The following is a 27,470-nucleotide window of genomic DNA, read 5'->3' as shown; positions in this document are numbered from 1 at the left end:
GTATCGTCCCGTATCGTTCAACAAGGTTTACCCTCGCTCTTTTGTTTGGGTACAGCCCAGTGTTTTGTATACGTGTTTGTTTTGGGTATATTAAAAAACCCAATTGTTTATTCCTGCGCCTGTCTCCAAATCCTTTATACCAGCGTGACAGTCGGCAGTGCTCCATCAGTGCTAGAAGCTTGACAACTTCGTTGCATTCTGCTTGTTTGTTGTGCCACTGTAGCCTACAATCAGGATATCATCAGCGACTGGTAAAATGGCTTTGAGCCAGTAACTTGTGCTGCTTGCGTTGATATACCTCAGGCACCACGGAGACAACAAACAGGAGCTTGAGCCAGCGTTTCCGACTCCAAGGGGTCGAGAAGGTATTCATGAAGCTACTTTCTTCATCCAACTTGCATTGCAGGAATGCATTTCGGTGTGTCCAGTTTGATGTCAAGTTAGGAGTGCACTAGGGTTCTGTAATTCGTATTTACAATGACGGCCTGCCAGGGAACAGTGGGTTAACTGTCTTGTTAGATGTAGAACAACAGATTTTTATCTTGTCAGCTCAGGGATTTGATCCAGGAACCTTTTGCTTACTGGCTCAACACTCTAACCACTAGGCTACTTGCCACCCCTATATCTATATTAATATTGTTGATAGAATTGTATCAAATGCTAATTTTAAGCTAATGACACAGTTGTTGTGCTTCACTACCGAATGAGGCCTTTGAAGAACTGCAGTCTGTCTTTGGTATTGTCCAGACTCAACTCTGTCAGATGAAATTGCTTTAAATTAGTTTGAAGCTAGGTTAAACACTATGGTGGAAAATTAAGTGGTGGTCTGTGAATGTTTTGACCCCTAGTTGCGCCACACTTTCCCAAACCATCTTGCTGTTCATTGTGTAAATTTATGTTTTTTAAACTGTATTGCTTTGTTTTTTATGTTGTAAATGTGTATGCAACTTTGTGTACAGTGTATGCAACATTTGTGGTCAGGTCTCTCTTGTAAAAGAGATTGTTAATCTCAATGAGACTAACCTTGGAAAATAAAGGTAAAACATTTTTTTTTTAACTTTTGGAGATTGATTGTTTACTGCCACGGCGATGGAATAGGAGATCTCTTTGCCTTCAGTCAACGAGGTAAGTGGTGATGCTAGCTAGCCAGCTAACAACAAGGTGATCACTATGCTGTAATGTATTAGACAACGGTGTTTCTTTGACTATGGAATGTAACTAAGCTTATACTGTACTTAGCTACAAAAATAACAAGTGCGTGGCTTTCGAGCCACTTCTGATCCCATGTTTTAGTATGATATGTTAGAAGAATTCATTAAAACGGCATGAATGTCAAGTTCAATAGTCATGTTCAAGTATTGTACAAGTCCCTACATGCAGGGTCTGGATAACAGAACAGCTAGTTGATTACCTATTAACTAGACCCCGTAACAGGAACTGCCAGAGGGCTTTAACTCCTCCTGGAGCATAGGCCACCAACAACCTTAACCCACAGAGATTCATGCCATTACAGCATCTGCTGGGTTTCAGACTTTAGGTTCAGAGATGGGGAAGTTTGGCGATCTAAAACTAACCTAACAGCAGCCAGGGGATCACAAGCAATTACAATGTTTCATGATAATGTATTTGGTTGGCAAAGTACAGGCCGAAATATTGGCAGCCTGAGTCTTTTTCCCTCTGGAAGTTAAGGACATGATCTACCCCAACAATAAAGCTTTCAGGTGCACTGAGGGTGTTGGAATGATGATGTGGCAAAAAATGTGAACCCCTCTGGTAATTCATTCCCTAATTTCTGACTCCCATGTTAGGTTTGACACCTGGCTGTTAAAGAACCAGACTGGCCACCCAGAGACCACAGAGATCAGAAGAGGACAGGAACATATATTCCGGCTGTTGTGTAGAATTTGTACATAAAACACACTGTTTGCTTGACCGTTGTAAGTAGTAAAGTAATACTTGACTACAGATGCATTAGGTAACAAAGTAAGCATTTCACAAACAAAGTCGTTATTAGCGTAAATTAGAAAGGTTAATAGCACATGTTTAACAAAACAAGTTATGTTGTTTACTTGCTGAATTATTAAATAATAACATATCCTGATAAAAGACAGACAGACACTGAGGAGGGGGTGCTGGGAAACCTTTCCATGATGATCTCATGGTTGTCATGAAACAAGTTAGAACAGTTACTTTGTGGAGGCCATTACATCAGCTAGTCACAATATCATGTTGTTGACGATACTGAAGAGATTAATTTTCCAAGAAGTGGTTGAACAAGTTACGAAATGAGAGGAGCACAGCTAATTTACTACATCTGGGAACCCAGATGACTCTGTGGTGCGCAACGCAAAAAAGGCAAGCAGGTCCGAGCACCGCAAATCCATTAGGGGTGCAAAAAGACAATACAGACTCAAACTTGAATTGATGTTCGACAACTCAGACTCGCGTTACATGTGGCAAGGTCAACAGACTATCATAGACTACAAAGGAAAATCCAGCTGTGAGGTGCCCACCGAAGCCTCCCTCCCAGACGAGCTTAACACATTCTATGCTAGCTTCGAGGCAGAAAATAACAATCCATCCAGGGAGACTCTCGCTGCACTGGACAACCAGGTGTTTTCGCTCTCCAAGGCTGATGTGAGGAAAACTCTCAAAAGCCGCTGGCCCAGTTGGCATCCCTGGTTGTGTCCTCAGAGTGTGTGCTGACTAGCTGGCGGGCGTCTTCTTTGCGGTCATCTTCTTGAACATATTCAACCTGTCCCTGTCCCAGGCTGTAGTCCCCACCTGCTTTAAGGAGACCACCATCATCCCGGTGTCCAAGAAAAACAAGGTTACATGCCCAAATGACTAGTGCCCCGTCGCGCTCACCTCGGTCATCATGAAGTGCTTTGAGAGGCTGGTCATGGCCCACATTGATGCCAGGATGCCAGCCACACTAGACTCACTCCAATCCTACCTCTCCAGAAAATCCACGGAATATGCCATTTCCATCGCTATTCACACGGCTTTTAACACATCTGGACAAGAGGAAAACTTATGTGAGAATGCTGTTCATTGACTGCTGTTCAGCATTCAACACTTTTGTTCCCTCCAAGCTTGACACCAAGCTTAGAGCCCTGGGTCTGGACACCACCCTCTGCAATTGGACCCTAGACTCCCTGACGGGCAGACCATAGGCCGTGAGAAATGGCAACAACACCTCCTCCACACTGACTATTAACATCAGAGCCCCCCAGGGGTGTGTCCTCAGTCCTCTGCTGTACTCATGTACCCATGTCTGCGTGCCTTTGCATGACCCCAACTCCATCATCAAGTTTTCTGATGACATCACGGTTGTAGGCATGATAACCAAACAACGAGTCAGCCTACAGGGAGGAGGTAAATTTACTGGCATACTGGTGTCAGTTGATTGTTGACTTCAGGAAGCAGAGGAGGGAACATGCCCCGATCCATATCAATAGGACTGTAGTAGAGAGAGTTACGAGTTTCAAGTTCCTTGGCAACCACATCACCAAGGACTTGTCATGAACCAACAACACCACCACTCTTGTCAAGAGGGTGCAACAGTGTCTCTACTTCCTAAGGCGGCTGAAGAAATTCTGCATGCCACCCCGGGGCAGCATAAACAAGGACCCCACACACCCCAGCCACAAGCTGTTCTCTCCCTTATCGTCGGACAAACGGTGACGGAGCATGAGGTCTCAACCAAGAGGCTGAGAGACAGTTCCTATCTACAAGCCATAAGACTACTGAACACTTGAAATGGACCTGCTCTGATTCTCCTCACCTTAGCACACATCACAACTGTTGCTACCAGACTCTTATTATACTGCTCAATTGATACATTTGCCCCCATCCCCCCTTCCCCAATATTCATGTAAATATTGTATTTTAAATTGTGTGTTCCTGTATAATACTTATGCTCAAATATTTATTCTATTATAATGTAATTTACTTTGTTCGTATTCTTATTTGGTCAAAAGTTTGGACGGACCTACTCATTCAATGGTTTTTCTTTATTTTTTTTTACTATTTTCTACATTGTATCAACATCAAAACAATGCAATAACACATATGGAATCATGTAATAACCAAAAAAAAGTGTTAATGAATTTGAGACATTAAGTTGTGCTGTGACAAGTTAGGGGTGGTGTACAGAAGATAGCTCTATTTGGTAAAAGACCAAGTCCATATGATGGCAAGAACAGCTCAAATAAGCAAAGAGAAACAACAGTCCATCATTACTTTAAGACATGAAGGTCAGTCAATCAGGGAACAATTCAAGAACTTTGAAAGTTTCTTCAAGTGCAGTCACAAAAACCATCAAGCGCTGTGATGTAATTGACTCTCATGAGGACCGCCACAGGAAAGAAAGACCAAGAGTTACCTCTGCTGCAGAGGATAAGTTCAGTAGAGTTACCAGCCTCAGAAATTACAGTCCAAATAAATGCTTTACAGAGTTCAAGTAAAAGACACATCTCAAGATCAACTGTTCAGAGACTGTGTGAATCAGGCCTTCATGGTTGAATTGCGGCAAAGAAACCACTACTACAGGACACCAATAAGAAGAAGAGACTTGCTTGGGCCAAGAAACACGAGCAATGGATATTTGACCGGCGGAAATCTGTCCTTTGGTCTGATGAGTCCAAAATGTGAGATTTTTGGTTCCAACTGCCGTGTCTTTGTGAGAGACGCAGAGTAGATGAAAGGATGATCTTCGCATGTGTGGTTCCCACCATGAAGCCTGGAGGAGGAGGTGTGATGGTGTGGGAGTGCTTTTCTGGTGACACTGTCTATGAATATTTAGAATTCAAGGCACACAACCAGCATGGCTACCACAGAATCCTGCAGCGATAGGCCATCCCATTTGGTTTGCACTTAGTGGGACTATCATTTGTTTTCAGCAGGACAATGAACAAACACACCTACAGGCTCTGGTAAGGGCTATTTTACCAAGAAGGGGAGTGATGGAGTGCTGCATCAGATGACCTTGGCTCTATAATTACCAGGCCTCAACACAATTAAGATGGTTTGGGATGAGTTGGACTGCAGAGTGAAGGAAAAACAGCTAACAAGTGCGCAGCATATGTTGGAACTCCTTCAAGACTGTTGGAAAAACATTCCAGGTGACTACCTCATTACAGATGACTACCTCATTCCAGGTGACTACTGTGGTAGACTACTGGATGTAGTCATATATATACAGGTCGTCTATAATGTCAACTATAATCTATGCTAGGTAAAGCCCCGCCTTATCTCAGCTCACTGGTCACCATAGTAACACCCACCCGCAGCATGCGCTCCAGCAGGTATATTGCACTGGTCAACGAATTGCAAAAACCCCTGAAGCTGGGGCCTTTATATATCCCTCTCTAACTTTAAGCATCAGCTGTCAGAGCAGCTTACCGATCACTGTACCTGTACACAGCCAATCTGTAAATAGCACACCCAACTACCTCATCCCCATATTATTACTTACCCTCTTGCTCTTTTGCACCCCAGTATCTCTACTTGCACGTCATCCTCTGCACTTCTATCACTCCGGTGTTAATGCTAAATTGTAATTATTTTGCCTCTATGGCCTATTTATTGCCTACCTCCCTACTCTTCTACATTTGCACACACTGTACATAGCTTTTTCTATTTTTCTTTTCTATTGTGTTATTGACTGTAAGTTTTTTTTAATGTGTAACTCTGTTGTTGTTTCTGCCGCACTGCTTTGTTTTTATCTTGGCCAGGTGGCAGTTGTAAATGAGAACTTGTTCTCAACGGGCCTACCTGGTTAAATAAAGGTGAAATATATATGTTTTTATAAAGTTTGTTGAGAGAATGCAAAGCTGTCTTTATGGCAAAGGGTGTCTACTTTGAAGAATCTAAAATATATTTTCATTTGTTTAATACTTTTTTGGTTACTATATGAATCCATATGTGCTATTTCAAAGTGTTGATGTCTTCACTATTATTCTACAATGTGGTGAGGTGTGTCCAAACTTTTGACTGGAACTGTATATGCGCACGTAATTTCTCAACTGCATGGAATACCATGATAAAGCTGTCCAATGAGCAGCTCTGGTGAAACTATTTGCGTATCATCTTATCTTCCGTGTGGGATTAGATAGTTGATGTATCTATCAGAGGAGGCGCCCTCACTCTCTCTGTCTCTCTCTCACTTCATTCAAAACAGACCAACATGCCTTTCTTGACCCATTCAAATGAATGTTACAACATGAGATAAAACGTGTTTAGAGGCCTCATCTGGTACCTCAAAGAGCGGCATGTCAATTCCGACAAAAACAAACAGAACAAAAATGGAAACAATCTCAGAAAAATCTCTATGACACAAGCGCAGCTAGCCAAGCTACACTTATGTCAAGTGATTTTTCTGAGAGGGCAGTTTCATTGCTTAGTGTAAGTGCTTTTTTTTTAAACCAATAATAAGACTAAACTTTGAGTTTGTTTGACTTCTAACATCAATATCTCTTTCTCACTTGATAGTAAATCTGAGACAACATAACATTTAGACAAGATGATGAGGGTTCATGAACAAACTGAAAACCATACTTTCATTGCGGGGGTGAAAATCTGTAAAAAAAAAATAAAAAATACAAAACTTCAACAACACTTCCAAAAGACTACAAGGGTTTGGCATTGTCAGACACCTTCTAATGATGGGATGGGACTCACTTGATAGTATATCTGAGGCAACAGAGCCTTTAGACAAGCGGATGAGAGGTTTGGCATAATCAGACACTTTCTAAGGAAGGGATGGGATGGAGGAGTGTCTGTCTGAAGCTGATGTCATCCATCTCTCTCCACTCTCCCAGAGTGGCACCATCTGCACTGAGGATTAGCCCAACTGCTTCTTGGGACACAGCTCTGATGCACTCACTGGCCTGGCTGTAGTGTTTATAACTGTTCCCTAAACACATTGGTTGAAGAGCATTCTACTCCCCTCCTAACGGTTCCCTCACTCAGTGGTGTAAAGTACACAAGTAAAATACTTAAAGTACTACTTAAGTCATTTTTTGGGAGAGTATATCTATTTTACTTTATTATTTATATTTTTGACAACTTTTACTTTTTTCTCCACTACATTCCTAAAGAAAATATGTACTTTTTACTCCCAGAAATTGTCCCCTACACCCAAAAGCACTACATTTCAAATGCTCAGGCAGGACAGCAATATGTTCCAATTTATGCACCTATCAATATAATGCATTGTCATCCCTACTGCCTCTGAGTATGGGAATGTGTCTCTGTCTGGCATCTGGTTTGCTTAAAATATGGAATTTGATGTATAGCATTTACTTTTACTTTTTACTTTTACTCAAGTATGACAATTGTGTACTTTTTCCACCACTGCCCTCACTTTTAAAAGTTAATGTTCTGTTAACTCATACCCAAATAATGTTGCTGACTCATCTTATACTCACATTTGTGGTCAAAGCATAAATTGGAGAAAAAAACACTTCAAAAAACCCCACCTCAAACTTTTCTCAAACAGACCGTTTAGAAAATGCTTGCTATTCACTCATAGAATATGATGTCATACATCTGAAGAGGATGAGCTGGCCAATCAGCGGGTCTAATGAACGGTATACGCCCACACTATGCTGTTGTTGGGTTACGCCCACACCATTACAACTTGGAAAATCTTATTTTTAACATAATTAACACTTTTCGGAAGGAGAACCATTTCACTCATATTGCATGTAATTATAGGTCATATTTCATAGTAATCTGGGAACACTGGACGGTTAATTTAAGCGATATCCCACTGGACACAAACTAGCTGAACCAACGTTGTTTCCATATGATTTCAACAAAAACTAACATTTTATGACATTGAATCAACTGAATGGATTCGCAGAATGTCATCAATGTAAAGGCATTTTGGGAACTTTAAACCTAAATGCAATGACATGTTTCAAATGTTTGATTTCATGTTGAATTCACATTAGTTGACAACTCGATCAAATGTAAATTAAAACTTGAACTGACATCTGTGCCCAGTGGCACCTCCCCTCATACATTTTGTAGAATTATGTCTACACTCATCTTATACTCACATTTGTGGTCAAAGCATAAATTGGAGAAAAAAACACTTCAAAAAACCCCACCTCAAACTTTTCTCAAACAGACCATTTAGAAAATGCTTGCTATTCACTCATAGAACATGATGTCATACATCTGAAGGGGATGAGCTGGCCAATCAGCGGGTCTAATGAACGGTATACGCCCACACTAAAAAAAACATCCTAACTCAGAAATGGCAACATCAGAGTAAACAAGAAGGCTAGTAAAAGGTATCACACACACACACACACACAGCCATAATCAGGTTCATCAAAAAGCTGTGGGACGACACCAGTTTGAAACATGTTATCATTGGATGTTAATCACATCTTTAACACCGTGCCTAAAGATAAACAGCCTTCTCATTGGCATGTCAAAGCAACTTGCAGAGCATTTCAAAGGGACAAGTGTGTGAGAGACAAGTGTGCAAGAAAAGATAGTTTTTGGCAGCCCTGAAAAAATACCCACAAAAATGTATCTTGTATTCCACACCCTCGGAGCAGCCTAAAGCCTCGACTCTCAGCTGTTTGACAAACCACACCTGCTCTGCTCCACCTGAAATCCTCAAGCCTGCCTCTCCTCTCCCATTGACAAAACTGGAAAACTCTGATTACACAATCAAAACAAAAGGATTGTATTTTCATTGAAGACTGAATGCAGCACTCATTCACTTCTTTCACGTATTCTTTTGTTGATCATAATGGTTGAAGTGTCTTAAGGTCCCTTTCCCAAACAGTATTCTGTGTTCCTTCAAACTGGGAAGCAAATAAGACTGTTCGTTAATGGGACTGTATTGGTTCTCTTTAGATGGAATCAATGTTATTTTCATGTCTCATGTTATGTCCATATACAGTCATTTAGCAGATGCTCTTATGCAGAATTGTTTCGTACTGGTCCACCGTGGGAATCAAACTACAACCCTGGCGTTGCAAGTGCCATGCTCTACCTCTCTTCATTTTGAGAGTTTACAGAGCACCTACACTGTTCTTTCACTACCTGCTTTCTCCCATAGAGCAACGCTGGAGGAATGAAAAAAAGAAGGAAAAAGACCTAACATGCCACCACCCATAAGCAGCCTCTTTCACAATCGCGCTGCCCATGTCACCCGTCACTTCTGACACAGGTCACTGACTGAATTTCCCTCAGCTACAGTCAGAAGAGAAAGCCTTGGGCACCTCTCTCATAATCTTTCTCTTTATCTCTCTTTTCTTCCCTCTCTCTGTCCCTCTCTCTCTCTCTCTACTTATCTCTCTTCCACCACCCTCCAAGCCTCCTAAATGAACAACAAACAACCCAGTCAGGAGGGCTGATGAAAAGGTCTGTCTCTGGTGACAGAGTGGCGCTCTGCTTCAGTGCCTGTCCAGGTTGTGTCAACGGTGATAAGACCCGGGGCAATGGTCATTGAATAACCCCTCCTGTAATCAGAGCAGCAGGAGAAAGCCCAGGGCCTGTATTTATAAAGCGTCTCAGAATAAGAGTGCTGATTTAGGATCAGGTCCCCCCTCTTAGTCATTATGATTTAAAAGACACGTGATTTAAAAGGCAAAACTGATCCTTGATCAGCACTCCTACTCGGAGACGCTTTGTGTATGCTGCTGTGTGGTCTGATCTCTGATCTCTGACCCACATCTACAGTAGAGTACACTGATCCTTCCCTCTGGTGCCCAATCAGACAAACATGTTTACTAAGGAGAGGCTAGCCAGAACTGGGGATATATGGACACATGGTTTGACATATGGATGATATTATGCAGTATATCAAACAGTTCAGTGTATTTTTTGTGTAAAATATGGATTTTATACAAATTAATGCAGCAGTTTTCCTCAGCCAAGAAAGGGTGTTCTGAGTTAAATGAGGACAGGTTCTGACTCACGTCCATATGTGGAACACCAACACCAGCTGTAATTGAAGACCATTCCTAGATTAGTATACAGCATTTTGTCTTGAATTCTCCAGCTGCTTCGTGTGTTTGAGTTGTGTGCTGTTTAGGCCACACAGTACCTGTGCCTCAGTCACAGTAACTATTAACCTGATTGCTGCCTTGTGTCCACAAAACAAAGAGCTTGAGAAAGGGGCTGGAGCTACAACTCAATTTACTCTAGCATGCTGCCTGTAAAAAATAATATAGCACTATGACTCAATTTACGAGAGTCTAGCATACCTTTTCTTTATCATTTTCTCTAGCTCTTCCCTTCTGATAAACAGCATGCTTAACTCTCTTTCTCTATTCAATCTATTTGTACTCCAAAAACGGTATTAATATTTTTACTCACTTCAAGAGGTTCTGCAAACCTTGCTTGCTGGTGTTTCTTCTCGGGATTGCACGTGACATGTCTCCTTTCTCCTCTTCTTCCCCTTTTAATCAGATAAAATATGTGACAGTGTAGCTCCTCTTCTTCCTCAGAATAACCTCTCTGTATCTTCCAGTCCTGAGCCCAATGGCCAGCGTGGATGTTTCTATAAGACAGATTTATGTACTCCTTTTCCACTCATTCACTCTCGGACACACACACACACACAGACACAGAAACACACACACAGGGATTCCTGTTCTCTTAGATCCTGTCCCCTGCGCAGCCTGTTGAAAATGTGAGGAGCGTTCAGAGCAGCACTCTCTTTCCTCTCACAGAGACAGGCTTTAGTCACTGCCCACCTCCCCTCCTCCTCCTCTCCCTCTTTCCCACATGTGGTTCTCATTGAGTGCTCAGAACGTGGCCCAACATCTTTTTACCTCCCTTCTGCAGGGTCATGTGGCTTTCCCTGGGGGAGGTGTAAAACGATAACCCAGACTTCTCTAATCCAGACCCCTAACACCCCCCTGTCTCTCTGTCTGTTGCCCAGCCTATGCACTCGCCAGATCTCAAGTTTCACTCAGATTAGATCAGATTAAGAAAAACAATAAAGATATAACTGTTTGGACACAAACAGCACTTAATGGTCCTGGAATTACTAATAATCAATAGCAATATTGAGTATGTTCTGTTTTATTTGCCAATCATAAAGTAGTAAAAACACTGTGATTGAACACATTGTGTTTATCACATGACAAATATACGTATATATAAGTCATGTGGAATTTGGAGAAGGCCTACTGGGCGCACCATGTCATTTCAATGTGGAAATTTGGGTAATATTTGGTTGAGACGTTGATCAGTGGGATTTCATCCTTTATGCACACAAGTTTGTGGAATTCCCACTGTTTCATCACTATGCTTTCAGCCATCTAAAAGCACAGCCAAATTCCAATTTGAAAAACGATGTCAGATTTTTGGGGTTAGGGCTCGATTCAATCCGAAATGTAAAAGGTCATTTCCGATTGAGACGGTAAATGCAGCATTTACCGTGGATGCAGTCTCTCTGCAAATCCGGGAACATTGCCTTTAAATTTCAATCGAGCTATAGCGCTGATCTTTGGTGGTACGAGCCCTTAGTTGTCATCTAAATGTGTTATCACAACACTTTAAACCATTTAAAAGCACAACAGATTTCAAATGGGAATACAATGTCAGATATTGTGTATTAATACAACAACTTCATGTATTATCAATGTGCTTCATCTAACAGCACAACCAAACGACCTGGATGGCAGTTGAGATTACATTCAAAGTAAATAGTGCAAGTGATCAAAGCTGTTCGAGATTCTGCACAGATTACTATAGCAATGTGAAGACCTCCACAGATTTACCCACCTTTTGCATGTTATCTTGAAAATGCACACGTTCTATGATTACATATAGTTACAATATCCTCAAAATGTGGCCATGGTTGTGTTTCTCATTCAAAGGTTGAATAACTACTGTTACAAAGGGTTCCCCTATGGGCCAAATAATCATTTTGGAACCCTTTTTTTCTAAGAGCGTACATACAAAAAGTGCTGTAATTTTTAAATGGTTCTCCTGATATGGATGACCCCTGAAATTAAACCTGACCCTAAAGATGATTAAAGCTGATTAAAAGACCCTCAAATGAAAGCTGACAGTCTGCACACAGAATCATTGTATTATTTCAAATTGAATGTGCTGGAGTACAGAACCATTTACTGTTTACTGTAGTGCAACAGTGATATTGAATTGTGTGTCATTGTCAATGCAACCAAACTCTACACACAAGTACATTTTAATATTGTTGTATGGTGGTATCTTGCATTTTCTGTTGTGGATATGTAGTAGTGTAGCGGTGTTATATGATGCATTGTTTAATCTTTTTTGTTTTGCGTGTAATGGAAGTGCCTTGGTGTGTTCGGACCCCAGGAAGAGTAGCTGCCGCCTTGGCAGCAGCTATGGGGATCCCGAATAAATACAAAATATCAACATTTGAAGGAGATGTATCTTTTGTGCAACAGACTTAGTCTGGCTTGAATTCCAGTTTGTCTACAAATGAATAATTGATATGTTGAATTGCATAAAGGCATAGGGTTTCAAGCTTTGGTTGATTTCAAATGTAATCTTCAAGTGAATCATTAACATGTTGGGTTCACGTCTCCATCTCAACCAAATGTCTAAATGAAAGAATGAGATTAAATCTAATCAAATCATACTTTAAATGCACTTTAAATGAAGGTTGTTTTGATGTTGGCCTATTCTTTAATATAGATTTTGGCTTGATGTGAATCCAATATTTTATTTTATCTTTATTTAACTAGGCAAGTCAGTTAAGAACAAATTCTTATTTTCAATGACGGCCAGGAACAGGCCTTTATGCCTTGTCTATTTTTAAATTGAACCCTTCAGAAAAAACACTGTTCAGAAAGTATACCCGTTGACATAATCCACATTTTGTTGTGTGACAGCCTGTATTCAAAATGGATCAAATATTTTTTTAAGTTCTCACCATGTACACACAAAGTGGTTTTTGTTGTTGTTGTTGAAATTTGGTCCTGCTTTAAATGGCATTCAGCTTATGAAGGCTTCATAAACCGTCTATAACAGTATATCATGCATTGTAAAGAGCTTTTAAGAGACATTGCTGTGTGACATAACCGCAATTGTCAAATGTGACATAACCCACAAAATAAAATATGACATACATGCTATGTAAAGGGTGGCATAAGCACTGCTTAATAAAGGCATTATGAATCATATTCAATTGAGGCTTCACAGAGCATTTATAACACTGTCATTTCTTACTGGTTTATCACACTTTCTTCACACTTTTTTAACAACAAAATTGGATATCTAATTAGCATCCCAGAGTCGCCTCTTCACTGTTCATGTTGAGACTGGTGATTTGCGGGTACTATTTAATGAAGATGCCTGTTGAGGACTTGTGAGGTGTTTGTTTCTCAAACTAGACACTCCAATGTACTTGTCCTCTTGCTCAGTTGCGCACTGTAATCGAACCCATAAATGCTGATGCTCCAGATACTCAACTAGTCTAAAGAAGGCCAATTTTCTTGCTTCTTTAATCAGAACAACAGTTTTCAGCTGTGCTAACATAATTGCAAAAGGGTTTCCTGACGATCAATTAGCCTTTTAAAATGATAAACTTGGATTAGCTAACACAACATGCCATTGGATAATGGGCCACTGTACGCCTATGTAGATATTCCAAAAAACATCTGCCGTTTCCAGCTACAATAGTCATTTACAACATTAACAATGTCTACACTGTATTTCTGATCAATTTGATGTTATTTTAATGGACAAGAAATGTGCTTTTCTTTCAAAAACAAGGACGTTTCTAAGTGACTCCAAACCTTTGAACGGTAGTGTAATTGCATTGCTGGACTATTTGAAACTTTACAAATAAAAGGAAATGTATGATTTAAACATGTCTTTAATGTTTATTTGTTTCAGCTGCTAGTGATAATTCCCTAATGGTTAATACGTTTGTGTTTACATCATTACGCCTTTATGTATGTGTTCTGAATGAGCAAAGGTGTCTGACTTTATAGTAAGCACAGCGTAATATGTTACAAGGTATTTATGTATGTGTTCTGAATGAGCAAAGGTGTCTGACTTTTTAGTAAGCACAGCGTAATATGTTACAAGGTATTTATGTATGTGTTCTGAATGAGCAAAGGGTTCTGACTTTAAATTAAATACAGCGTCATGCCATATAGAGTCTCACTTCAAACTAAGTATTGCAGGACAACCAATTTGACAGAGGTTGAAGACGTTTGACAAGAATAATGGGCAAATATTATACAATCCACATGTGAAAGCATTCAGCTGTAATAACTGCCAAGTAATGTATGTAAATTAGATATACATTTGATACATTTTCAATGCATTTGAAAACATGTTTTCACTCTGTCATTATGGGGTATTGTGTGAGAAAAAAAAGAGTATTTTATCCATTTTGATTTCAGGCTGTAACACAACACAATGTGCAATAAACATTGCTGATTCAATCAGTTTGTGCACTGGGGGTGACTGACTACCTTGGCAAAGTGTGTCCCTTTGGTGGTCCCATAGTCCCTTTCCAGCCTATGGGGACTTGTGAGGTGTCTGGAGAGTGACAAGTTCAGTGGGACTTGGTGCCAGTGAGACCATGCAGCAGATGCATGACAAAGTTCAGTTTTCTTGGAAAACTTTAAGGGGATATTCTGAACCTGCAACAACAGGTCATCGTGGGAGTCTCCTGTGTGTTCAGTTTGACAAAGAACAAGCTTTCTTGTGAGCAGACAAACGGTAGCATAGCGCCGATCATACATTTATTCAAACATAATAACATCATTTATAGCTTCTATATCCAACGTTTGGGGTGTTGATGAGAAAATGCCCCGCCACCATCCCTACTAAAACACACACAGACACACACATCCACAGTGCCGACAACATAGTTACCATGGCAAAGCGTCACACCAATCACGCCTTCGAGTGCTGCTGGGTCTTTCTCGGTGACACGTCAGACAAAGAGAGTACTCAGCGTGTCAAAGCCTGCCATAGATTGGCCGTCCCTCCATCCCACCCCACTTGTCAGAAGAAGCTGCTCACACAGCAGGGGAGCAGTGGTGGACAAGTAAGACAGCCCAAGCCAAATGAAAGACCCGGCTTTATGGCACACTCACTGGCCTGAACACTGCTCATCTCCAGACTTGGGTTCAAATACTATTTCAAATTATTTCAAATACTTAAATCTGTGCTTGATTAAGCATGCCTGGATAAATAAACCAATGGAATAGTCCCAAAACATTCAACCCAGCCCATCTGGCACGCTAGAGAAAAGGCTCAAAGTACTTGAACGATTTCAAATAGTCTGGTCGTATCCCAGACACACAGAACAAACGGTCCGATAAGTCTAAGACACTGGTCCAGCTAGATCTGCTCGTCTGACCAGCTTTCCCCCCCTAATTTGTACATAGGCTATTGTGCTAATAGTTTCCATTACAACAGCATAATTGCAGAATAATTATACAGTAGTGCAAGGAAGTCACTACTCAGTCTTTGCTGCAAAATGTGAAAATATAACAGTAATGGCACCCGAAGTGAAGGAAGTTAAAACATTAAAACAAATTCAATACAACAGAAAAAAGATTACATTACACTTTTTTTAACAATGGAATAATATTGTGCATTATTCTTTTGCAAAATGTTATATTTAACACACTCTCAAGTTTCAGCAAGTTGTCTGTAGTATTTGATCCAGAGTACAGTGGATCATTTATCCGAGAGTAGGCATAACGCCAGCCAACTCTACAGTATGATACCACCTGCGTGGTTGATCCACAGCTGCAGGGCCGGGGTCTGACACACATGTGCACACGCACGCACGCACGCACGCACGCACGCACGCACGCACACACACACACACACACTCACACACACAGGGTTATGGGTTAGTTAGGAGTATGGGATACAAGTTTGAGGTGCGGTTTTTGAAGTGTTTTTTTTCTTCCAATTTATGCTTTGGCCACAAATATGAGTATAGGGCGAGAGAACATCATTATTTGGGTTTGAGTTAACAGAATTGTATCTTTACAAATTGAAATTTTCACTCAGCAGTTAATTAAAGTAACTTTCAGAGAACTTCTAAGAATATTATTTAAAAACATATACATGTCCCTTATTGTGTCTGTAATACCAACATGTTTCAAGCAGACCGCCATAATCCCAGTACCCAAGAACACTAAGGCATCCTGAATAAATGACTACAGACCTGTAGCACTCACGTCCGTAGCCATGAAGTGCTTTGAAAGGCTGGTAATGGCTCACATCAACATCATTTTCCCAGAAACCCTAGACACACTCCAATTTGCATACCACCCAAACAGATCCACAGAAGATGCCATCTCCATACAAAAGGAACCCCTACGTAAGAATGCTATTCATTGACTACAGCTCAGCATTCAACACCATAGTACCCTCAAAGCACATCACTAAGCTAAGGATCCTGGGACTAAACACCTCCCTCTGCAACTGGATCCTGGACTTACTGACAGGCCGCCCCCAGGTGTTGAGGGTATGTAGCAACAGATTTGCCACGCTGATCCTCAACACTGGAGCTCCCCAGGGGTGCGTGCTCAGTCCCCTCCTGTACTCCCTGTTCACCCACGACTGCGTGGCCAGGCACGACTCCAACACCATCATTAAGTTTGCAGACGACACAACAATGGTAGGCTGGATCACCGTCAACGACGAGACAGCCTATAGGGAGGAGGTCAGAGGCTTGGCCGGGTGGTGCCAGAATAACAACCTATCCCTCAATGTAACCAATAATAAGGAGATGATTGTGGACTACAGGACAGGAGGACCGAGAACGCCCCCATTCTCATCGACGGGGCTATAGTGGAGCAGGTCTAGAACTTCAAGTTCCTTGGTGTCCACATCACCAACAAACTAGAATGGTCCAAACACACCAAGACAGTTGTGAAGAGGGCACAACAAAACCTATTCCCCCTCAGGAAACTAAAAAGATTTGGCATGGGTCCTCAGATCCTCAAAAGGTTCTACAGCTGCAACATTGAGCGCATCACTGCCTGGTACGGAAACTGCTCGGCCTCCTACCGCAATGCACCACAGAGGGTAGTGCGTACGGCCCAGTACATCACTGGGGCAAAGCTGCCTGCCATCCACGGCCTCAACACCAGGCGGTGTCTGAGGGAGGCCCTAAAAATTGTCATAGACCCCACCCACCCCAGTCATAGACTCTTCTCTCTACTACTGCATGGCAAGCAGTACCGGAGCGCCAAGTCTAGGACCAAAAGGCTTCTCAATGGCTTTTACCCCTAAGCCATAAGACTCCTGAACAGGTCATCAAAAGGTCACCAAATGTTTATCATCTATACATAGTCACTTGAACTATACATTCATGTACATACAACCTCAATTAGCCCGACTAACTGGTGCCCCCACACATTGGCTACCCGGACTATCTGCGTTGTGTCCTGCCACCAACTACCCTCCAACCGCTCTTTTATGCTACTGCTACTCTCTGTTTATCATATAGTCATAGTCACTTTAACCTTACCTACATATATATACTACCTCAATTAACCAGACTAACCTGTGCCTGTATATAGCCTCGCTACTGTTATAGCCTCACTACTGTTATTTTTCACTGTCTTTTTACTGTTGTTTTTATTTCTTTACTTATGTATTATTTACCTAATACCTATTTTTACTTAAAAATTGCACTGTTGGTTAGGACTTGTAAGTAAGCATTTCACTGTAAGGTCTAAACTTGTTGTATTCGGCGCACGTGACAAATACACTTTAATTTGATTTTAAATGATTTGGATGCTACAAACAAAAGTTGGCACATCAATTTCAGAGGAGTGGGGTGTGTAGAGCAAAACGGAGACCACCATCGCGAGATTCTCATCTTTCCGTAGGGTGGTCATATTAGTTTAGTAGGCCAAACCGCTAGGACACTACAGCCGATTTTCAGGATCTAATGGTCTGACAAACACAGCTGTAGCTCCATGCAAAAAACTGATATCTCTAGTTAAACTGACAGATTTTTTTTTTTTACATTTAATTATATTGACGCACCGGTTTAACAGACTCTAGGGGGATGATTATTAATGCATAATCAAATTAATTTCCCTATATGTGTCCTATCTGTGTTTGGAGTTAAAAAAAGATAACCCAAAATAAGCTAGCAGTGTTATTTAAAATCACATGGAATTTTTTTCAGGAAAGTTATTAAAAAAACATCCAAAATAACCTTTACAATCCGCTCTCAGAGTGTTACGCAAACGTTCAACATTAATCATAACAAAACTTCCATAACATAATGTTCTCAGAACGTTCTTTAACTACTTTAAGGTAACTTAAAAATAATTTCTGTTCCCAGAGCATTAATAAAACCTCACAGGAAAACATTCAAGGAACTGGAGTAAAACATTATCAAAACTTCCCTTCAGCCAAAAAAAGTTCCCAGAACCGTCTGGAATGCTCATATTTGTTCTAAGAATGTTTTAGCGGTAAGGAAACGTAGTTCTCCATTCTCTGAAACAATATGAAACCAAAAACACATATTCCCACAACTTCCAAGTAACCAAATGTGCAAGCTGGGAAGTACCATCCTTCCCTTTCCCTCAGTCCCTCACACTGCCTCTCATTCTATCTAAGAGAAAGGAAAGGTTGTGTTTATAAGGGACCAGGAGAACTAAATCCTCAAATCTCAGGAGCTGAGTGCTGACCTGTGACCTGGAATGTGTTTCCCTCTCCTCCCTCAAATATCCAAGCTCTACTCATCACCTCCCTCCCTCCCACTCATTATAGATCCTCTCTGCCTCCCCCATGCTGACTCCACAGGCATGCAGCTATATGACTCCTCCAGCTCAGAGGAAAGGAGATAACCAAGAACAAATAGCTCTCCTGAGGGATGAGCTTTATACATGGCTTTAGTCAAGTTTTCACACAAATCCACAAAGAAAGGAAAGAATGAGCTATGAGCTGTTTTGATACAAAGCATTCTTATACAAGTTGTAGTATTTTAGATTCAGATGTGTTTCCTAAGAAATTGCAGACTATTTTACCTGAGGTACAGGTACATTAAAACAGGTCCAGGAAGCTAAGGGTTGTTTGGCAGGCATGGTTTGGCACACATTTCTTGTTCAAGTGATCAAAAGTAGGTGGCAATGAGGTCAATTGAGGTTTAGAAAGGGGTAAGATGAAACTTGAAGATAACAAAGGAGATTAACATATGCTCGTTGGGTAGGCTCAGAGAAATCCACACACTTACACATACAGTACCTCACTGACACTCCAACACATTCACAAACACACACCTACTGTACACCAAATACGCTCACACACACACAAAACACACACACCCATGCTTATTGACGCCTCACATATGCACGCGCACACATAGACCCAATTTACATACGCTGCTGCTACTCTGTATATTATATATCCTGATTCTCTAGTCTGTCACGACTCCAACCGAAGGTGGCTCCCCTTCCTGTTTGGGTGGCGCTCGGCGGTCGTCGTCACCGGCCTACTAGCTGCCACTGATCCTTTTTTTTCCCCTTGTCTGTTTATTAGTTACACCTGTGTTTAGTTAGGTTTATTGGTAGGGCTTTATTATCCAGCCGGCCCGCCTACTGGGTGTGCGGGATTATTCTCTGTGTACATCTGTGCACGACTGTCGGTCACGGTTGTCCGTGTATGTGTGTATTTTCTGGACTGTTTAGTTCCCCGTGTTTTGGGGCATTTGTTTGGGTTGGCGTCGGTTTCACCTGTGTGGTGAATTAAAAGTAACGCTACCCTGAACTCTCTGTCTCCTGCGTCTGACTTCTTCCTCCACTACACCCCGGGCATTACATAGTCACTTTTACCCTTACCCACATGTGCATACTTAATTACCTCAACTACCTTGTACCCCTGCACATTGACTCAATACCGGTACTCCTTGTATATTGCCTCGTTATTGTTTTTATTGTGTTACTATTTCCTTTGTTATTTAGCAAATATTTGTCTTACTTTTTTAACTCTGCGCTGTTGGGAATGGGCTCGTAAGTAAGCATTTCACTGTAAATTATACTGTGAATGTAATCTCTGCGAACGCGGTAACCTTGCCTATAAAATCTGCATTGTCGACATCTGGCCTAAATTGTTGAATCCCGGCCTAAATCACTTTCCAGTATGGCTCAGACAGTGATTTAGGGCCTAACCAAATCCCTATTTGCTCATCTTATGCACAGGTCTGTCCTACTATACAGGTGAGGAAGCTCTAATAGTACAAGTGACTCCCACTCATACTTGCATGAGATTGTTTCTCCAAGAACGTGATAACAGTCTAAGAACTGGAGAAATGATGAGGTGTGACAAGGTAGAAGAGATACAGTACTCCCTGCGATAGTTTTGTTGATTTGTGGAGGGGTTTGAGACAACATTTTTAATAACAACTCAATAACCTCTAAAGTACCATGAAAATGATTTGGGTACCTTCGAAAAGCCAGTATTTTCAAGAAGAAAAATCAATCTCTTTAATCACTCCCTCCCCCTGAGAACGTCTGACTATTATAATCAGTGCAGTGGCAACATGAAAAATAATGAATGGGCAGAATTGGAGTGAATTTATGAGTTGAGCATTGAACCCCTAAAAATGAATGCTTGAGGTAAATAGAAACTGAGGCTGAGCATATGTCATAATGAATTTTAAAACTGAACTTTCCCATATCAATCATGTAAGAATATTTTGGGGATAGTGGGTTTTTGCAAGTGAAAGATCCATGAGAGAAAAGTATAACCGGGGATAAGGGCCACAAATACGCATGCACATATACAGACACACACACAGACCCCTCTGGCCTCAGGGGCCAATTCTAACACCTTGGCAGAAAAGAGAGGGAGAATCAACCATGTCAGGACCCCTGAACACAAACATTACAGTAACTGAACATGAACTCATTCCCCGTCTTTTCTGAATTTTCCAGAATGCCCTGGGCTATAACACTTCTGTAGCACTGGAATCTCCCGAGACACTCACAAAACCAAGTGAGGAATACATTTCAAAGGGGAAATGTCCTAACCCTCTGAGTTTCTCTCAGTTGAAATCTGCACATATCCATCTTACATTTGGACACAGTGTCGATTTAATTACAAATATCCATGTGACATGTTTCGAAACCTTTCTTTACATTTTTCTTTTGTGGAAACATGAGCATATCTGTACATAAACTGGAAGGGTTCAAACCGCAGATGCACTAATCTAATCACCTCTTCAATTAAATGCTGGTTTCCCTGTAGAAACGCAATCTCTTTATTACAGCATCCATGCAGGCAGCCAGGACCTCACACAGTGGAGTTTACTACTTGACAAGATAGAGTACTGTCCTGGCAGGTAAACCTCTCATCTGATGGGCTTAATACAACTTCCCAATATAAAGGTGTAAGCCCGAGCCATATATTGTATATCAATTGGGTTGAGGTGTTCGTCGAGTGAATTCTATCATTACAGGGTAGTGTTTTGTGTTCACCCACTGCTCAATAAGAGAGATGAAGGAGACTCTGAGGAGCAGAGAGGCGAAAGAGATTTCTACTTTTCAATTCACATTACATTCTTGCCTTACCTTTCATTGTGGCTGGCAACGGGACATTCTTGGTCCGCAGCTCAAATTGACTGTAAATATCACAGAAGCCACTAGCCAGTCAGCTCAAAGTACTTAACAATCCAAGCAACTTTTCTTCTAAAACCTATTACACTCTTGAATAATGCAACAATACACAAGTGGGTTTATTTTACACATTAAATTAGCTGGCAATACACAGCTAACGTCTACTAAGCAGCTAGCTAACAAACTAAAAAGAACAGGACAAGCCGCACACTCTAGGATGTCCAATGCAATAATTTGTTGTCCGGCTAGCTAACTAACAAAATGCTTCATGATCAAGAACGGTTAACATATCAATATTGAACATTTACTCCTCACATACAAATATACAAGTAATGATATAATACAGTGTCATTCATGTTATAATATTGCTATTTATTTTAACTAGTTAAGAACAAATTCTTATTTACAATGAAGGCATACTCCAGTCAAACCCAGATGACACTGGGCCAATTGTGCACCACCCTATGGGACTCCTAATCATGGCCAGATGTCATGCAGCCTGGATTTTAACCAGGGACTGCAGAGATGCCTCTTGCACAGAGATGCAGTGCCTTAGACTGCTGCACCACGTGGGAGCCCTAAGGCTACACAGCTAGGTAATGTTAGCAAGCAAGCTAGCTAAACAAAATGATTTATGCATCCTCACATAAACGTGCTTGCTGTAAATAAATGCGTATGTTTATCTGAACCATTGCTAGACAGGAGCTCTCAGGCTTACACTAGCTTCCGTATTACCCATAGAATGAACCAGGCTTCTTTTTTAAATCAATTTCATGGAAGTCATTATATGAGGTAAAAGCTAAATGAGACTGAAAAAGTTAATAATTCCCTGGGGAGTTGCTTCTTTTTTTCCTTCTTTTTTTGCCTGACTCCTCTGAAACAAGAAGCAACTCCCCAGGGAATTATTCACTTTTTATTTAACTAGGCAAGTCAGCTAAGAAGTATAGTTGATTACTATAGCGCCCCCCTGGGGCCAATCAGTGTAGTTTTGTTCATGCTGGATCTCTATGGCAAGACGCATCATTCACCCTAGTTGGTCAAAATTGGTAAAAGTGAAAGCCACCCAGCAAAATACATTAACATTATAGTCAACAAACTGAAACTAATGCTTTAGTAAATCCAAAGAAACATCCTCTCACTGTGTTTATTGTCAGCAAACTTAAAATGTATAAATATTCGTATAAACATAACAAGATTCAACAACTGAGGCATAAACCGAACAAGTTCCACAGGCATGTGACTAACAGAAATTGAATAATGTGTCCCTGAAGAAAGGGGGGGTTAAAATCAAAAGTCAGTATCTGGTGTGGCCACCAGCTGTGTTAGGTACTGCAGTGGATCTCTTCCTCGTGGACTGCACCAGATTTGCTAGTTCTTGCTGTGAGATGTTACCCCACTCTTCCACCAAGGCACCTGCAAGTTCCCAGACATTTCTGGGGGGATTTAAAAAAAAAACTTTATTTAACTAGGCAAGTCAGCTAAGAACAAACTGTTATTTCCAATGATGGCTTAGGAACAGTGGGTTAACTGCCTTGTTCAGAACAACAGATTTGTACTTTGTCAGCTTGTGGATTTGAACTGGCAACCTTCAAGTTACTAGTCCAACACTCTACCCACTAGGCTACCTAGCCCTCACCCTCCAATCCACTCAATGGGATTGAGATCCGGGCTCTTCGCTGGCCATGGCAGAACACTGACATTCCTGTCCTGCAGGAAATCATGCAGAGAACAAGCAGTACAGCTGATGGTATTGTCATGCTGGAGGGTCATGTCAGGATGAGCCTGCAGGAAGTGTACCACATGAGGGAGGAGGATGTCTTCGCTGTAACGCACAGCGTTGAGATTGCCTGCAATGACAACAAGCTCAGTCCGATGATGCTGGGACACACCGCCCAAGGCCATGACGAACCCTACACCTCCAAATCGATCCGGATCCAGAGTACAGGCCTCGGTGTAACGCTTCCTTCCTTCGACAATAAACGCAAATCCAACCATCACCCCTGGTGAGACACAACCGCGACTCTGCAGTGAAGAGCACTTTTTGCCAGTCCAGTCTGGTCCAGTGATGATGGGTTTGTGTCCATAAGCGACGTTGTTGCCGGTGATGTCTGGTGAGAACCTGCCTTACATCAGGCCTACAAGCCCTCAGTCCAGCCTCTCTCAGCCTATTGCAGACAGTCTGAGCACTGTCAATGCAGGTGTAGAAGCACCTGCATTAACTTTGATGACTGATCTTTCCTCTAAAAAGCAGCTCTCAATGTCCCTCATTGTCCCTAAAGAATACAGTCTGTCTCTAAACACTTAGATCCTAATCGGTTGTCACCTTCACCAACAAAAGCGTGTTTCCCTACATCCCTTCCACAAAACGTGTAAAATGGTAACACCACAATCATGTCTTTCCAGGAGATTTGCAGTACCAGCAAATCTTCTGCAAGAGGTCCAAACAGTTGGTGATTAAGGCCTACAAGCTCTACACCCCTTCTGGCAGTCTTATCTAGCACCGCACTGTACTGCAGACTGGATGAGACCATTCGCCACAAGCACTCTGCTTCCACAGTCCACCATGCCAAACACCATTGCCAGTGTACCAAAGCCAGATAAAGGACCATAAAATAAATATGGATATTTTCAATCAATATTTTAAATGTGTCTGCTTTTATGGATTCACAGAATATATTTATATAAACTACATAGGGCTCTGTAGCATCAAATGGATGGTAGACATTCAGGTATATCCAACAAATGTTTATTTGTCAAAATCTAAAATACAGGGAGTGTAAATATTTAATGCCAAATGAAAAAGGGAACTGGGCATTCAATAAGAATGATACAGTTGAAGTTGGAAGTTTACATACACTTAGGTTGGAGTCATTAAAACTCGTTTTTCAACCAGGACATCTACTTTGTGCATGACAAAATACATTTTTCCAACAATTGTTTACAGATGTCACTTCCTGACCTTAGTTCCTTTTTTATGTATCTATTTTAGTTTGGTTGGGGTGGGCATTCTATGTTTTGTTCTGTGTGTTAGATTTCTATGTGTTTGGCCTGGTATGGTTCCCAATCAGAGGCAGCTGTCAATCATTGTCTCTGATTGAGAACCATACTTAGGCAGCCTGTTTTCCCACTATGGGTTGTGGGTAGTTGTTTTCTGTTTTGTGTGCATTGCACTTTGCAGAACTGTTCGTTTGTCATGTTTTGTTCAAGTATTCGTATTTATTAAAGTATTATGAATACTTACCACGCTGCACCTTGGTCCTCTTCTCCTTCTCCTGATGACAATCGTTACAGAACTACACACCAAGAAAGGATCAAGCAGCGTGGTAATGAGAGGCAGCGATATCTGGAGAAATGGACATGGGAGGAAATATTGGACAGCAAGGGACCCTGGGCAAAAGCTGGGGAATATCGCCACCCCAAAGAAGAACTGGAGGCAGCTAAAGCTGAGCGGCGGCGATATGAGGTAAGGCAGCGCAACAGGCACGAGAGGCACACGGGGAGATTGGCAGAGTCAGGCGATAGACCTGAGACAACTCCCTGTGCTTACCTGGAGAGGCGTAGTACTGGTCAGGCACCGTGTATTGCGGTGAAGCGCACGGTGTCACCAGTGCGCGCTCATAGCCCGGAGCGCTATAGGCCAGCCCCCCGCAAGTGCCATGCGAGAGTGGGCATCCAGCCAGTGCGTGTTGTGCCAGCTCAGCGTGCTGTGTCTCCGGGGCGCTGGGAGGGTGCAGTTCGCCCTATGCCTGCGCTCCGCCCATGCCGGGCGAATGTGGGCATTGAGCCTAAGGAAGAGGTGCCAGTGGTATGCACCAGATTACCAGTGCTCCCCCACAGCTCGATTAAACCTGTGCCTGCACTCTGGAGGGTCCAGGATAAAGCGGTCATCCAGCCTGGAGAGTGGTTCCAAGTCTGCGCACCAGAGCTCCAGTGCACCCCCACAGCCCGGTCCATCCGGTGCCTCCTCCACCCACCAGGCCTCCTGTAGGTCTCCCCAGCCTGGGGGGTCTTGTGGCAGCCCCACGCACCAGGCTGTCTCTCCGTCTCCTCCCTCCAGGTTCTCCCACCAGTCCGGAGCCGCCCGTCTGTCCGGAGCTGCAAGATCCGCCCGTCAGTTAGGAGCTGCCAGAGCCACCCGCCTGTCCGGCGCATCCAGAGTCTCCCGCCTGTCTGGCGCTTGTTGATGAAGTCAATTGCAGCGGTCGGGTAGTAGAACTTGTAATGAGCTCCGCTTGATAGTGTGATCCTGAGCTCGGGTGGGAAGAAGAGTCCAAACTTGACTCCCTGACAGATGTGCAGAATCCGCTTTGAGCTACCAAACGCCACTCGTTTCTTGGCCACGGAGGCAGTGACGTCTGGGAAAATGGACAGTATCTTGCCTCTGTACAGTAAGGGTGATGCTTCTCCAGCAGGATCTGGTCCCAGACGTGGAAGTAATGCGCTCTAGTGACGAAAGGCCATGGGGGGGTCACCCTCTCTGGGTCTAGCTTGCCCTCTGAGTCTAGCTCACCCTCTCTGGGTCTAAAAGGGGGTTTTCTTCAAGGTTAAACATGTCCTGCAAAAGTTGGAGGAAAAAGTATACCTTCAGCAATGCCCACCAGGCGTATGTTGTGGCGTCTATGACGTCCTTCAAGGTCCTTGCATTTATATATATATTTTTTTTTGTGTGAATTTTACCCCTTTTTCTCCCCAATTTCATGGTATCCAATTGTTTTAGTAGCTACTATCTTGTTTCATCGCTACCACTCCCGTACAGGCTCGGGAGAGACGAAGGATGAAAGTCATGCGTCCTCCGGTACACAACCCAACCAAGCCACACTGCTTCTTAACACAGCGCGCATCCAACCCGGAAGCCAGCCGCACCAATGTGTCAGAGGAAACACCGTGCATCTGGCAACCTTGGTTGGCGTTCACTGCGCCCGGCCCGCCACAGGAGTCACTGGTGCGCGATGAGACAAGGATTTCCCTACCGGCCAAACCCTCCCTAACCCGGACGACGCTAGGCCAATTGTGCGTCACCCCACGGACCTCCCGGTCGCAGCCGGTTACAACAGAGCCTGGGCGCGAACCCAGAGTCTCTAATGGCACCTTAACCACTGGGCCACCCAGGAGGCCTTGCATTTTTCTTTTAAGCGCTTTAACCTCTTTAGGGGGTGTGGGGCGCTACCGACCTACCTGGCCAACATCCGGTGAAATTGCAGAGCGCCAAATTCAAAAACAGAAATACTCATAATAACATTTTTAATTTTTAAGTGTTATACATCGGTTTAAATATTAACTTCTTGTTAATCCAGATTTCAAAAAGGCTTTACGGTGAAAGCATACCATGCGATTATCTGAGGACAGCGCCCAGCTAACAAAACATTACAAACAGCTACCAGCCAAGTAGAGGAGTAACAAAAGTCAGAAATAGCGATAAAATGAATCACTTACCTTTGATGTTCTTCATATGGTTGCACTCACAAGACTCCCAGTTACCTAATAAATGTTTGTTTTGTTTGATAAAGTCCCTCTTTATATCCGTTTTGTTGGCACGTTTTGTTCAGTAATCCAATGGCTCCAAGTCGGTCAAAACAGGCAGACAAAAAATCCCAAAAGTATCAATAAAGTTTGTAGAAACATGACAAACGATGTTTATAATCAATCCTCATGCTGTTTTTAGTCATAATAATCAATAATATTTCAACTGGACAATAGCTTCGTCAATATAAAAGAAAAACAAGAACTGTGCGCTCTCGGTTCGTGCGCAGTGAACAGCTCTGGGACACTGCAGGATCCACTCATTCAGAGTGGTCTTACGTTCTCATTTTTCAGAATACAAGCCTGAAGCAATTTCTAAAGACTGTTGACATCTAGTGGAAGGCATAGGAAGTGCAATCC

At 42.2% G+C, this 27,470-nt stretch overlaps 1 protein-coding gene across 7 annotated transcripts in view; it reads right to left on the bottom strand.

The window, feature by feature from the left end:
* Nucleotides 1-10,711, bottom strand: part of LOC110493043 (non-muscle caldesmon) — a 65,261-nt gene extending 54,550 nt beyond the window's left edge. For 3 of the 7 annotated variants that reach the window (XM_036952224.1, XM_036952234.1, XM_036952240.1), the window contains exon 1: nt 10,351-10,711. In XM_036952224.1, the coding sequence (XP_036808119.1) occupies nt 10,351-10,409 (59 nt within the window). In that variant the 5' untranslated portion in view covers nt 10,410-10,711. The remainder of the gene's footprint in view (nt 1-10,350) is intronic. The other 4 variants (XM_021567384.2, XM_036952243.1, XM_036952229.1 and 1 more) reach the window with 3 other exon arrangements.
* Between the last annotated feature and the right edge of the window lie 16,759 nt (nt 10,712-27,470).

The sequence above is a fragment of the Oncorhynchus mykiss genome, chromosome 2 (genome assembly GCF_013265735.2).
Source record: "Oncorhynchus mykiss isolate Arlee chromosome 2, USDA_OmykA_1.1, whole genome shotgun sequence".
NCBI lineage: Eukaryota > Metazoa > Chordata > Actinopteri > Salmoniformes > Salmonidae > Oncorhynchus > Oncorhynchus mykiss.
The sequence above is the reverse complement of the archived record's forward strand: the minus strand, read 5'-3'. Positions and strand labels throughout refer to the sequence as shown.